Source organism: Anomaloglossus baeobatrachus, chromosome 9 (genome assembly GCF_048569485.1).
Source record: "Anomaloglossus baeobatrachus isolate aAnoBae1 chromosome 9, aAnoBae1.hap1, whole genome shotgun sequence".
NCBI classification, from domain to species: domain Eukaryota; kingdom Metazoa; phylum Chordata; class Amphibia; order Anura; family Aromobatidae; genus Anomaloglossus; species Anomaloglossus baeobatrachus.
The window spans coordinates 199,950,427-199,965,529 of record NC_134361.1 but is presented as its reverse complement, the minus strand read 5'-3'; the positions used below and the strand labels follow the sequence as shown (position 1 = coordinate 199,965,529).

Sequence of the window (15,103 nt, the reverse complement as noted above, 5' to 3'; positions counted from 1 at the left end):
TCAGTACGTGGCCATGTGCATGCTTGTGCTATGCGTCTCCTGATTACATACTCTGCATGTACACAAATAGGGGATGTAAAATACATCAACTGGGCTCTTCCACCAATGAACACATGTAGGCAACATCAAGGAATGGAACAACCCATTGGCCGCAGCCCAACAGAGTCCATGGGCTCTGTCCAGGATTTGAACCCAAGACCTCTTACACCCCAAGTGAGAAGCCTACCTCTAGACCAATGAGGGGAAGTGAAATACATCACCTGGCTCTTCCTCCAATGAACACATGTAGGCCTCATTGAGGATTGGAACGACCAATTGGCTTCAGCCCAACAGAGTCCATGGGCTCTGTCCAGGATTCAAACCCAGGACCTCTCACACCCCAAGCAAGAAGTCTACCACTAGACCAATGAGGTAAAGTAAAATATGTCACCTGGGTTCTTCCTCCAATGAACACATGTAGCCATCATCGAGGATTGGAATGACCCATTGGCCACAGCCTAACAGAGTCCATGGGCTCTTTCTGGGATTCGAACCCAGGACCTCTTGCACCCCAAGCAAGAAGCCTACCACTAGACCAATGAGGAACGTAAAATATGTCACCTGGCTCTTTCTCCAATGAACACACGCAGCCATCATTGAGGATTGGAATGACCCATTGGCAGCAGTCCAACAGAGTCCATGGGCTCTGTCCAGGATTCGAACCCAGGACCTCTCGCACCCCAAGCAAGACGCCTACCACTAGAGCAATGAGGGGAAGTAAAATATGTCACCTGGCTCTTCCTCCAATGAACACATGCAGCCATCATTGAGGATTGGAATGACCCATTGGCAGCAGTCCAACAGAGTCCATGGGCTCTGTCCGGGATTCAAATCCAGGACCTCTCGCACCCCAAGCAAGACGCCTACTACTAGAGCAATGAGGGGAAGTAAAATATGTCACCTGGCTCTTCCTCCAATGAACACATACAGCCATCATTGAGGATTGGAATGACCCATTGGCCGCAGTCCAACAGAGTCCATCGGCTCTGTCCGGGATTCAAATCCAGGACCTCTCGCACCCCAAGCAAGAAGCCTACCACTAGACCAATGAGGAAAGTCAAGTGGTAGGCTCATTCATCTAGTGGTAGGCTTCTTGCTTGGGGTGCGTGAGGCCCTGGGTTTTAAATCCCATACAGATCTCACAGACTTTGTTGGGCTGCAGTCAATGGGTCATTCCAATCATCAATGATGCCATCATGTGTTCATTGGAGGAAGAGCCCAGGTGATGTATGGACACAAATAGGTGATAACAGAAAACTGAGCTTGTCTGAAATCAGAAGAAAAGTCAGTGGTATTGCAGCTTAGCCATATTTAACCAAATGCAATACCAAACATGGCCTTTTGGCAAGAGTGGTGCTATTTCTGGCAATTTTTTTTAAACTCTCAGAAAACACAAGAGACATTTTAAATCGAACTGGAAAACTAATTTAGTCATTACACGTAGGTTGTTGCAAGTCAAAATGTCAAGGTCTAACTCCCAACACAAAAAAAAAATCAGTCCAGGTTAGTGGTGGACTCCAATTTCGCATAATTTTTGGAGATCCATGAAATCACTAATATCTTTAGTATGTGAGATTTTAGGAGATCCGCCCTCATCTATTCTCCAATCTATAAGGGATTTAAGCGTAAAATAACAGGAGAGATCCGCAATTATTTCCCTAGTTGACGGATTCATCAAGAAAATCCCAATCGAACGGATGATCGTTGCTGTTCCAGCGGAAACTGTGGCAGGTCATATACTTTTCCTACAGCACCCACTGCAGGAAAAAAGAGGTATTACAAGACGACCATTTATACAGGACGGGAATTGGCAGGGTCCTCCTTTTCAAACGTGAAGGTTAGACATCAATCAAATGTGCTGCCATGTCAGATATCGACATCAGAGCGTTTCAATGTTAGACATCAATCAAACGTGCTGCCATGTCAGATATCGACATCAGAGCCTCTCAACGTTCAACATCAATCAAATGTGCTGCCATGTCAGATATCGACATCAGAGCCTCTCAACGTTAGACATCAATCAAACGTTCCACCATGTCAGATATCGACATCAGTGCCTCTCAATGTTAGACATCAATCAAATGTGCTGCCATGTCAGATATCGACATCAGAGCCTCTCAACATTAGACATCAATCAAATGTGCTACAATGTCAGATATTGACATCAGAGACTCAACGTTAGATAATCAAATGTGCTGCCATGTCAGATATCGACATCATAGCCTCTCAACGTTAGACATCAATCAAACGTTCCACCATGTCAGATATCGACATCAGTGCCTCTCAATGTTAGACATCAATCAAATGTGCTGCCATGTCAGATATCGACATCAGAGCCTCTCAACATTAGACATCAATCAAATGTGCTGCCATGTCAGATATCTACATCAGAGACTCTCAACGTTAGACATCAATCAAATGTGCTGCCATGTCAGATATCGACATCAGAGCCTCTCAACGTTAGACATCAATCAAACGTGCTGCCATGTCAGATATCGACATCAGAGACTCTCAACGTTAGACGTTAATCAAATGTGCTGCCATGTCAGATATCGACATCAGAGACTCTCAATGTTAGACATCAATCAAATGTGCTGCCATGTCAGATATCGACATCAGACTCTCAACGTTAGACGTTAATCAAATGTGCTGCCATGTCAGATATCGACATCAGAGCCTCTCAACGTTAGACATCAATCAAACGTGCTGCCATGTCAGATATCGACATCAGAGACTCTCAACATTAGACGTTAATCAAATGTGCTGCCATGTCAGATATCGACATCAGAGACTCAACGTTAGATAACAATCAAATGTGCTGCCATGTCAGATATCGACATCAGAGACTCTCAACATTAGACCTTAATCAAATGTGCTGCCATGTCAGATATCGACATCAGAGACTCTCAACATTAGACATTAATCAAATGTGCTGCCATGTCAGATATCGACATCAGACTCTCAACGTTAGACGTTAATCAAATGTGCTGCCATGTCAGATATCGACATCAGACTCTCAACGTTAGACGTTAATCAAATGTGCTGCCATGTCAGCTATTGACATCAGAGACTCTCAACATTAGACCTTAATCAAATGTGCTGCCATGTCAGATATCGACATCAGAGCCTCTCAACATTAGACATCAATCAAATGTGCTGCCATGTCAGATATCGACATCAGAGACTCTCAACATTAGACATCAATCAAATGTGCTGCCATGTCAGATATCGCCATCAGAGCCTCTCAATGTTAGACATCAATCAAATGTGCTGCCATGTCAGATATCGACATCAGAGCCTCTCAATGTTAGACATCAATCAAATGTGCTGCCATGTCAGATATCGACATCAGTGCCTCTCAACGTTAGACATCAATCAAACGTGTTACAATGTCAGATATCGACATCAGTGCCTCTCAACGTTAGACATCAATCAAACATGCTGCCATGTCAGATATCTGCGTCAACGGTGAGATATCTGAAAAAAATCCATTTCAACCAAAAATTGTGTAAGTTGTGGTTTAAAGTGTTACTCTGTCCTGCAAACACAGGTGGTGAAAAGCCACCAAGACCATGAGTTGGGGCATCTGACCATGGTGGCCTAATCATGAATGCTCAGGTCATGTACTCTCTGCAGCACAGTGGCTCCAAGTTCGAAGATCTGCCCCATTTGGCCCATGCTCCTGTGCTCTCAGTTGCACGTATAGGCTTGCGTCCTTTCGCTGCATGTGTTACACGTCACGTGGCAGCACCAGTGGAACTTGCAGTGGCACTGCCACGTGTGTATATATTGAAAGGTCTTATATCCACGACCACAGCACAAGAGCTCACAGCTGTCAGACAGGGAGGATGTGCGGTTACATAGACGTCCGTGGGTCCCCATGCTTCCCGTGGTGGTATTCCTCTCGCAGAAGTTAGGGGAGCTGTCTATATACACCAGGTCAGTTTCCGCTGGCTTGTTGTAACTTTGAGGATTTTTCAGCTTAAGAAATGTTGGGAGTTGTTGACGTCTTCCCCTCATGGGTTCCACCATTACGGCTTCCTTGTACCTGTCCTTTAGCATGAAGCCCACCTCTCTGAAATGAGGCAAAGTCACCCAGCAGGTTTTCACCGTACAGGAGCCAGAGACGCCATGACACTTACACTCCAAGCGGACGTTCTTCTCTAAGAGCTAAAGGGGAGGAACGTAAAAAATACATTAATATTGGGGTTGAGGTTCACTAATTGTTTATATCAGGATTTTGTGTTACATGGATTTTTTTTTTTACAATTTCTTTTTCCATATCACAATATCTATTAAAAGTAAAAATGATAAATTTTGCAATGTTCAGAAAACAACACACGCACATTAGCAGCAATGATCACCCTAATTTTTGTATTGAAGCATCTAATGAGCGTGGGCAAATGTCATTGTGAAGGAATGGGGAGGAGGTCAGCTATGACATCGCTTATTGTGATCAAAGGATCCTGTGTTAACCACTGTTTATAGTGGTGTTACCTGTCATTCTAATCTTGTCTGTGACGATAAGGAGTCTGCTGAAAACTCTTCCTGAAAGGATAGGAAGTATAAAATCTAAAATAACCCAAGTAAACATTGTGAAAATTGCAAGATTACCCTAATTTTTCTATTAATATAGACTGTGATATATGTAAAAAAAAGACCATTGTCAATTAAAATGGAAAACACATTTTGATTTAAAGAGGACCTGTCACTTGCTTGAAAAAATTTAGTAAAATATCTTGTAAAAATCCCAGTGCTCCCCTGATTCTACTTTTTTTCCGTTTTGTGGTGTCACTCAACTGCAGAGATAGTCACATTTTTTTCTTTTGGGGAGCAGTATGTGAAATCTCTGGTTGTAGTGCAACTGGGCGTTTCTTCAGTCTTCTCTGGGGTGTGTGCACTTTTACCCCTTTTTCCCAGATGCCGCCAGTCACAGCTCGGTAGTCTAGCAGTCTCAAAGTCTTCTCTACGGTGTGTGCACTTTTACCCCTTTCTCTAGGATGCTTCCAGCCACAGCTCGGTAGTCTAGCAGTCTCAGAGTCTTCTCTGGGGTGTGTGCACTTTCACCCCCTTTCTCCCAGAAGCTTCCAACCACAGCTCGGTAGTCTAGCAGTCTCAGAGTCTTCTCTGGGGTGTGTGCACTTTTACGCCTTTCTCCTAGATGCTGCCAGCCATAGCTCGGTAGTGTAACAGTCTAAAGGCCCTGGCACTGATTGTCCACAATTTTACTGCAACCACAGATCTGCCACAGATCTATCTATGTGTGTGACAGGGCCTTTAGAGTCCTCTTTGGGGTGTGTGCTTTTACCCCTTTCTCTCAGATGCTGCCAGCCACAGCTTGGTAGTCTAGCAGTCTGAGAGTCTTCTCTGGGGTGTGTAAACTTTTACCCCTTTCTCCCAGATGCTGCCAGCCACAACTCGGTAGTCTAGCAGTCTCAGAGTATTCCTTAGGGTGTGTGCGCTTTTACCCTTTTCTCCCAAATGCTACCAGCCACAGCTTGGTAGTCTAGCAGTCTCAGAGTCTTCTCTGGGGTGTGTGCACTTTCACCCCCTTTCTCCCACAAGCTTCCAACCTCAGCTCGGTAGTCTAGCAGTCTCAGAGTCTTCTCTGGGGTGTGTGGACTTTTACCCCTTTCTCCTAGATGCTGCCAGCCATAGCTCGGTAGTGTAGCAGTCTCAGAGTATTCCTTAGGGTGTGTGCGCTTTTACCCCTTTCTCTCAGATGCTGCCAGCCACAGCTCGGTAGTCTAGCAGTCTCAGAGTCTTCTCTGGGGTGTGTGTACTTTTACTCCTCCCTCCCAGATGCTGCCAGCCACAGCTTGGTAGTCTACCAGTCTCAAAGTCTTCTCTGGGGTGTGTGCACTTTGACGCCTTTCTCTCAGATGCTGCCAGCTACAACTCGGTAGCCTACCAGTCTCAGAGTCTTCCTTGGGGGTGTGTGCACTTTTACTCCTCCCTCCCAGATGCAGATAAACACATTTCAGCACCTTGCTGAGCTATGATTGGCAGTATCTGGCACTGGGGGAAAGCACACACCCTGAGAGACGACTCTGAAAAAACGCCCAGTTGCACTTCCAGCAGAGATTTCACATATTGCGCTACAAAAACTAAATGTGAATATCTTTGTAATGGAGCGACACAGAGCAAAACGGAAAACAGCGGAAGAATCAGGGGAGCTCAGTCATTTATTTTACATGATATTTAACTACATTTTCATAAGCAAATGACAGGTCCTCTTATCTATTGTTCAATTTTTCAGTCCTGTTATAATTTTGTTTAGCATTTACCATGTCAAAAAGTAGTTTCTCTGTTTTCAATATCTCTGTTTGCTGTCAAAAGCTATAAAATGCGGTATTATTAATCTATAAAGTCCTATTAATCGTCTGGGGGTTCATGGAAAATTGTCACTACAGCCAACCTAGAGTTCACTGCCAAAATGGCATCCAAGAAACATGTAGTCAGGGCATGCCGATGATATAACAGTGACTTCTAGATAATGGACAAATACCAAAAATTTGCCCATTTCAGGTCCATACAAATATCAATTTTTCAAATAATTGTTACAATACCTTTCTTCCCACCAGATTATTGTGCAGGTTCATGAGGGTCCGGGCATTGCGCTTAACCTCCCTGGCGTCCAGAAACTCTTTGGATAAGCGTATGCCATGTTTTACATCCGCAGAGCACCCTCCCCATCTCCATCCTTTATCATGGTCTTGGTTTCCGTGTTTGTCCCGGTCACAACCGCAATAGGTCATATTGCCATGACTGCAGGCGTTGGTGATGGCGTGGGCAATACCGGCAGAGAGGATGGCATAGTAAAAGGCTGTTTGTCGGCTGCCTGTCAAGGGGAAAAAAAAAACAAGATATTTTTGTTATTTTTGTATATATCGTTGCAATATTTTTCTATAATTTACCATATATATGTCGTGCGGTGTTCAGTGTTTCACTCGTTGGGTGTTATGGCGGCGTCAGACTCAGTTCACACGGCAGAGTCTGGCAAACAGCTTGGGAACACTTAGTTGCACAGCATGTCACCTGTCATGAGCGTCGGCTGATTCTGGCTTCACTGCTCTTCAATACAACAGGAGTTAATTCCTGCTGGCTTGTGATCATCTGCTGGGAGCTCAGGCTGCTGATCACCCTTTATAAGGCTCTGGATACTGGGACTGAGTGCCGGATATAGCTTTGCTTCCTCGGTTCCTGTGGTTATTCAGTTCTATGCTGATCTACAAGTTGTGGTTTTGTGTGGTATGGGAGTCCTCCAGTTGTGCGTTAATTCCCTACCCCTTTTGCTTTACTCCCCAGTTCACATACTGCCCTCCTTCGTGTTTAAGTGCAGTGTGTGTGAGTTTTCGTTTACCATTGTCTGTGCCTATTTGTGGGGTTTTGGTTACTGGATTTCTGGCCCACTCCCAGGGTGGGGGAGAGTAGTATCAGGGCTCGGACAGGTGACAGGGTCACGCTAGAGGCTCAAACCTGGCTACCATCAAGTCTACCTACAAGATAAGAGACAGCACAGGGACCCCAGCCTTAGGGTCAGCCTAGGAGCCCCAGCCTTAGGGTCAGCCTAGGAGCCTCAGCTGTAGGGTCAGCCTAGGAGCCCCAGCCTTAGGGTCAGCCTAGAAGCCCCAGCCTTAGGGTCAGCCTAGAAGCCCCAGCCTTAGGGTCAGCCTAGGAGCCCCAGCCTTAGGGTCAGCCTAGGATCCCCAGCCTTAGGGTCAGCCTAGGAGCCCCAGCCTTAGGGTCAGCCTAGGAGCCCCAGCCTTAGGGTCAGCCTAGGAGCCCCAGCCTTAGGGTCAGCCTAGGAGCCCCAGCCTTAGGGTCAGCCTAGGAGCCCCAGCCTTAGGGTCAGCCTAGGAGCCCCAGCCTTAGGGTCAGCCTAGGAGCCCCAGCCTTAGGAGCCCCGGTTCTATCTGTATATACCACATGACAATATAAAACATACAAAGACTGGGATGTTGGGGTTAACAGCTTTCCCACAGTAGTTAGCACTGTTGCGTTCAATCACCGGAGTCCTGGGTTCACATCCCACCTAGGACAAAATCTACAAGAAGTTTGTGTTTCCTCGTATTTTTTGGGTTTCATCCTCATCTTGGAAGGTAATTGATTCTAAATAAATCCTGAACAATTCTTATTTTTCACATGTCGGCGCAGGTAGATCCTCTAATCAAGATAACACTTATCAGTGATCAAAGCTGTCGTCAAGATTCATTTTATTAATGGCAGCATTCTCATTATCCCCTTAAGATGTTATTGACGAAAGCCTAAATGCAATGTAATTAATCTAAAGAATTCGTTAATGAGTAACTCAACCGTGTTACCTGTATAGGATCGGATGTGGTTTTAAGGATAGGGTGTAAATTTCCTATGTTAAGGAATTGTAATGTATCCATAAAAAAAATATGGCTCCGAATGGCATCCGATTTTTTTTTCTGCAGCCATAGACTTTACTGGGCGAGTCTCAAACAAAACAAGAAAGAAACTAGTGTATGCTGAAATTTTTCATTTCGGTCAGTGAAAAAAATCGCCGGCACGAGTGTGTCGCACCCTGGTGAGATCTCAATGGGGTTAGTTGATCGTCGATCCGTTTTAAAACCTGCTCATCATTTTTCCTGAGTAGGAGCGTAATTAGTTCCATTCAGTGCTAAAGCGGTTAAGGTTTCTTTTCTATACTGCTGAGATTGACTTGTAGCTGTTAAACTCAGCTACAACCACTTCCTTCCTCTATATAAACCCACTCCTCACTCTCTCCTATGCCGGTTATAGTTCATTCTATGCTGACCTGTGAAGGAATTGTATGTAGAGAAAGCTGGGGTTCTCTTTCCAGCAGGATTCGGGGGAATAGGAGAAGAATTGGAGTTTCTGTTGTTGTTCGGTCAGTGAAAAAAATCACTGTCACAAGTGTGTTGTGCCCTGCTGAGACTTCGGGGGGATCTGGGATCAGAAGGTCACAGCATGTAGTTGATCGCATATCCATTTTAAAACCTGCTCATCATTTATCCTGAGTAGGAGTGTATTTAATTCCCTTCGGTGCTGAAGGGGATAAGGTTTCTTTTCTATCCTGATGAGATTGACTTGTAGCTGTTAATCTCAGCTACAGCAACTCCCTTCCGCTATGTAAACCCATTCCTCACCCTCTCCTATGCCGGCTATAGTTCATTCTTTGCTGACTTATGAAGCAGTTGTCTCTGGAGAAAGCTGTGGTTCTCTTTCCAGTAGTATTCGGTGGAAAAGGAGAAGAATTAGAGTTTCTGTTGTTGTCTGGTCAGTGAAAAAAAATCGTTGTCACGAGAGTATTGTGCCCAGCTGAGACTTCGGGGGATCTGGGATCAGAAGGTCACAGAGTTTAGTTGATTGCAGATCCGTCTTAAAACTCACTCATCATTTTTCCTGAGTAGGAGCATATTTGGTGCTGAAGGGGTTAAGGTTTCTTTTCTATCCTGCTGACATAGCCATGCACCCTTCTGCTATATAAACCTACTCCTCACCCTTTCCTATGGCGGCTATAGTTCAGTCTATGCTGACCTGTGAAGGAGTTGTCTCTGGAGAAAGCTGTGGTTCTCTTTCCAGTAGTATTCAGTGGAAAAGGAGAAGAGTTAGAGTTTCTGTTGTTGTTCGATCAGTGAAAAAAATCGCTGTCATGAGTGTGTTGTGTCCTTCTGAGACTTCGGGGGAATCTGGGATCAAAAGGTCACAGCATTTAGTTGATCGCAGATCCGTTTTAAAACTCACTCATCATTTTTCCTGAGTAGGAGCGTATTTAATTCCATTTGGTACTGAAGGGTTTAAGATTTCCATTCTGCTGAGATTGACTTGTAGCTGTTAATATCTGCTATATAAACCCACTCCTCACTCAAGCCTATGCCGGCTATAGTTCATTCTACGCTGACCTGTGAAGGAGTTGTCTCTGGAGAAAGCTGTGGTTCTCTTTCCAGCAGGATTTGGTGGAAAAGGAAAAGAATTGGAGTTTCTACTATTGTTTGTTTTTCCTTATTTGTCTCCTCTTCCTCATTCGTCTTTACATTAGTAGTAAGACTAGTGTTTTGCTGGCTTGCGCACTAGTTACGGCAAGTCCAGAGATGTCCAGCTTCCACAACAAAAATATGGAGGATAGGAAGATCTTGCATTAAGACATGATATTTATTAAAACATATGCTGACGCGTTTCAGGCATGTTTGCCCTTAGTCATAGCGATGTTTCATTGCAAAAACCTCTTATCCTCCATATTTTTGTTGCGGAAGCTGGACACCTCTTTAATATTCCTCTGAATAACTGGTAGACGGCCCAAGAAACCTCCGTGCACCGCACCCAGCCTGAACATACAAGTCAAGATTCTGGTGAGCTGTTGAACTTTCTCTGATTATCTAAAGTCCAGGGTCAGTCAAGGACTTGGCACTTGACGGCGCATGGGGAAGGACCCGTCTAAGGACGTTAGAGAGCTCGAGGATCCACCACAATTGAGTTAGGTTGTGCCCCTCTCGCTTCTCCCTAGCGTCAGTGTCTACCTTTACATATTCCGCAGCGCTTTACATACATTGGCAACACTGTCCCCATTGGGGCTCACAATCTAGAGTCCCTATCTGTATGTCTTTGGAGTGTGGGAGGAAACCGGAGAACCCGGAGGAAACCCACGCAAACACAGGGAGAACATACAAACTCCTTGCAGATGTTGTCCTTGGTGGGATTTGAACCCAGGACCTCAGCGTTGCAAGACTGCAGTGCTAACCACTGAGCCACCACAAGACTGCAGTACTATCCACTGAGCCACCACGAGACTGCAGTGCTAACCACTGAGCCACCACAAGACTGCAGTGCTAACCACTGAGCCACCACAAGACTGCAGTGCTAACCACTGAGCCGCCGCAAGACTGCAGTGCTAACCACTGAGCCACCACAAGACTGCAGTGCTAACCACTGAGCCACCACAAGACTGCAGTGCTAACCACTGAGCCACCACAAGCTTGCAGTGCTAACCACTGAGCCGCCGCAAGACTGCAGTGCTCACCACTGAGCCACCACAAGACTGCAGTGCTAACCACTGAGCCACCACAAGACTGCAGTGCTAACCACTGAGCCGCCGCAAGACTGCAGTGCTAACCACTGAGCCACCACAAGACTGCAGTGCTAACCACTGAGCCACCACAAGACTGCAGTGCTAACCACTGAGCCACCACAAGACTGCAGTGCTAACCACTGAGCCACCACAAGCTTGCAGTGCTAACCACTGAGCCGCCGCAAGACTGCAGTGCTCACCACTGAGCCACCGTGCCGCCCATATATTCGAGTCTTCAGACAGCAGCAGAATAACATCCGCATACAATTGTGCATACCATTGTGTCCATCATGCAAAATTACCCAATTAATGATATAAAAAGATAAATGCAACATCTGGAAAGAAATATTTATCTAATGCAAACACTGTAGCATTGCATTCACCGGTGATTTACTGCCGGGAGACAAAGGAATTTGGAAACACATTTCGTGATTGTCTTGTTACATCTGGACGGAGGAAGATAGTAAAACACAAGGTGATATTGAATATTTGCATTAATATGTATACCATTCAGTGAGTATTTATACTATAGGGTGAATTATGATAACAGGATGGGATTGTATACATTTCTCATTGTTATATATGCCCTCGCAATGCTGCAGTACAGGGGGTAAGCAAAGGATTACGGGATGGTTCAGTTACAATACCTTGATAAATTGCTTTAAGAGTTTCCATTTGTTGAAAGATGTTGTAACGCTCGCGGCCGGTTCAATGGCAGTGAGTAGGATTAGTGGACCCACTTGACCACAGGCTTACCTTTAAGTGGGAGGGCATTAACAAAGCACCCACCGTGAGGCAGACACCAGGTACCACTCCCAGGGCAGTGATCGCGACTGTGGCAGCTGACCTCTAGAGTAGGTGACGGACTCAGGAATAGCCAGGTACAAGTGGAATGACTGGGGCAGGCTGGACAGACGGATACGGACAGGAATGGTGGGCATGGCAGGGATAGACAGGTATGGGAAGGCAGGTACTGGAGACGGTCACAGAGATAACGGGACCAGAGCTCAGGATCTGAAAATTAGTTAGGTAGCAGACTGGAGATTAACTGATTAACTAGAAGCGTTGTGCAGTCACCTCCCGTAATGGGAGGGTGCCTAAACTACACAGTGCCATAGGCTGAGATGCATTTCCTGGAAATGGCACACCGGCCCTTTAAGAGGAGTGCCCACGCATCTTAGGTGCACTGCCAGGAACCCTGTGTGGCATGTACAGTGCTCGGGAGGGGAAGGAGGCAGCAGCATATGAGGATGTGCGGGGGAGAACGGGGCAGTGAGTAAGTCGGTGTCTCTGCAGAGGAGCTGCCGCTACAGATGTACTGAGGGGCCCCAGTTGTAATGTGTAATAGGGTTTCCAGTGCCCTACCCCCCCTACTTCAATCTGGTGACTTGTGGTATTGCAATGTATATGTGTATGTTTTCTTTTACTGCATTGTATTGTATTGTATGACATCACCTCCTGTGTAATACGGCCAGCTTCCACCAGGTGTCACTGTTTCCCATGTCCCTTAGTGAGAAGGGATGGATATGGAGTGACAGGGCAGCATGGGTTAAGTGAGGGGGTGGTTCACGAGCACAGGATGAGATATAGGGCAGAGGTTTCCCGGGTACAGGCAGATAGGGAAGAGTAAGAGAGACAAGGACAAACAACAGATGTAGCAGAGTGGTGTGGAGGTCAACAGGCAGAAGATCGAGCAGGTGGAAGAACCCTGGTGACCAGAAGATGCAGATGGCAACAGGGAGGCTACAGTGAGGTAGAGCAAGTGACCAGACAGCGCCCCCCTCCTTAAGTGGCAAATGTGAACAGTGCGGACAGCCGGCGGAGTTGGTGTTGACTAACAGGGCCACTGACACCGCATGATAGAAGACTCTATGAGTTATCCTGAGAAAGTAACATAGCCATCCGCAGCACAGCACCTACCACCAGCAGTGCCAAACCCTCGCCCTCTATGATAGCCGGTGGCACCCTGATTGCAGCCGTAATGGGAGATCCGGAGTGTCCAGCTGCACACTCCACACTCACTCCATACACCAATCTGCCCCCCCCCCCGAGTCTGTACTGTGCCAGGGTGGGTCAAGGACCCCAACCCTCACCCATGACTGCCCCTCTCCAGCACTTTACAAATGCATCCCCCCAAAAAAAGGTCCATTTAGGGTTGAAACATTAAACTACATAATAGTTAAGCTAAAATAAAATTAGATTAATATTTAATTCAATAGGATAGGAGATAACTTTCAATATTGGGATCATTTAAGTGCATGTCACAAGTAGGCTTTTGCAAGCATCACCGTCTGTCATGGCAGTGTCCAGATCTGTGGAAACTCCAAATTCTTGCAGTCTGCCTTGTAACCTTTCTGATGTCTCTGATCAGCACAGGGAGACTTGGTCGTTAACTTGTGGTTAATCTCTGCTAGGCTGTTTGTTAATCTCTTTTGGTCACATGCTGTAGGGGAGCCAGTCACATTCGCTCTTCTCCCATGTAGGCAGGCTGAACACTTCCTTTAATGCCAGCTATAGCTTGTCTATACTGATCTGGAGAGGTGGTTTGATTCAGACTTACTAGTGATTGTTGTGCATTATTGCTGTGAGCAGTTGGGGTGTTAATCCTTGTTGTCCTTTTGTTTCTGCCTTACTTCTCTTGATTTTCTCCTTAGTCTCTTACTTTTTACTCCTGTGAGCTCGCAGTGAGTCTGAGATTTTTTTTTTCTCTGTCTGTCCAAATCTGTGTTTCCATCACACTCCTGCCTCTTTCTTCTCTTTGGGGCAGGAACAGATGAGCTCTATTCAGGAGAATAGCAAGGCATGGGACTAAGGCATCTCCACCATTAGGGGTAACTCTGATAATAGGGATAGCCTAGGGTCCCCTAGCGTGAGGGACAGTATAGACGTCCCCTGCCCCTCGCTATCCAGCAGTCACATAGTGACAGTACATGGCCACATTTTCGTATAGAACTGCTGTGGTTACATCCCAGTGAGGTATTTGACCATTATCGGGAATGGAGGTCCACATGCAAAAGTTACCAGAAAAACCTATATAGCTACAACCCTTTTTGTTGGCAGCTCCTGCTGTGATAATACCCTTTAATCCTACATCCATACTACTTTTTAGCTAGTTTTTCCAGCAACACATGGACTGAGAAACACTAGGCAGAAATGGGCATTTGAGGGAAGGTACATGATGGCCAGGTGGGATCGCCAGACCATCTAGTGTGTATGGAAGTCAACCGATTCTCCTCCCAATGGCAGATATTGGGGGAAAGAGGGATCATTCATGTTGGATCATAAGTTCGTAACCTGCCCAAGTCTTTGGCCCCGCAGGATAAGCCACTAACAGAGAAGTACCTTGTCTCCCTCTTCTTTTTGATAAAATCATCTGTGTTTATGGCGGAACAGGTAAGATTAGCTGTTGGCCAAAGAATACAGTAGAGGCAATCTGTTGCTTTTTGGCCTTGAAATTGCAGGAGCTATAGAACCGTTCAATGTCTGACTCCTGTTTAGGACTCATGTCAGGTGTGCTTCTCAATAACTAGGTGTCACTAGATACAACTAGTAGAGAAGTAGTCAGACAAGCCGGGGGTCAGGAGTCAGGAAATCACATATGGAACACAGGGAGAAATCAAAGCCGAGGTCAGGGTATGAGCCGGAGGTCAGGAGCCAGGATGTCATGCATGGAACACAAGGAGAAAGCGGAGCTTAGGTCAGGGTACGAGCTGGAGGTCAGAAGCCAGGAAGTCATGTATGGAACCCAGAGAAAAAGCGGCACCGAGGTCAGGGTACGAGCCATAGGTCAGGAGCCAGAGGATAACATGAGAGTCAGGGACATGGGCGGAGAAGGAAAACTAGTGAACTGGGTCACTGGACAAGATCAGAACAGTTCACTTATGGGAGCCAGAGGCACTAACTGCAGAACAGGAACTACGACTGGCGGCGTTCTAGGGGAGGTTGCTCTCTAATGAAGCAGAGGAATTACCCGGAATGAGGCTCCTGTGAACAGGCCCCTGCCAGCAC

At 46.1% G+C, this 15,103-nt stretch overlaps 1 protein-coding gene across 2 annotated transcripts in view; it reads right to left on the bottom strand.

Annotated features, from left to right (window-relative positions):
- Window positions 1–1,199: 1,199 nt before the first annotated feature.
- The window catches only part of LOC142251431 (protein Wnt-7a-like), a 42,880-nt gene continuing 28,976 nt past the window's right edge, over window positions 1,200–15,103 (bottom strand). For both annotated transcript variants that reach the window (XM_075324231.1, XM_075324230.1), the window contains exons 4-5: window positions 6,609–6,880; window positions 1,200–4,209 (exon numbers count right to left, since the gene is read on the bottom strand). In XM_075324231.1, the coding sequence (XP_075180346.1) occupies window positions 3,730–4,209; window positions 6,609–6,880 (752 nt within the window). In that variant the 3' untranslated portion in view covers window positions 1,200–3,729. The remainder of the gene's footprint in view (window positions 4,210–6,608; window positions 6,881–15,103) is intronic.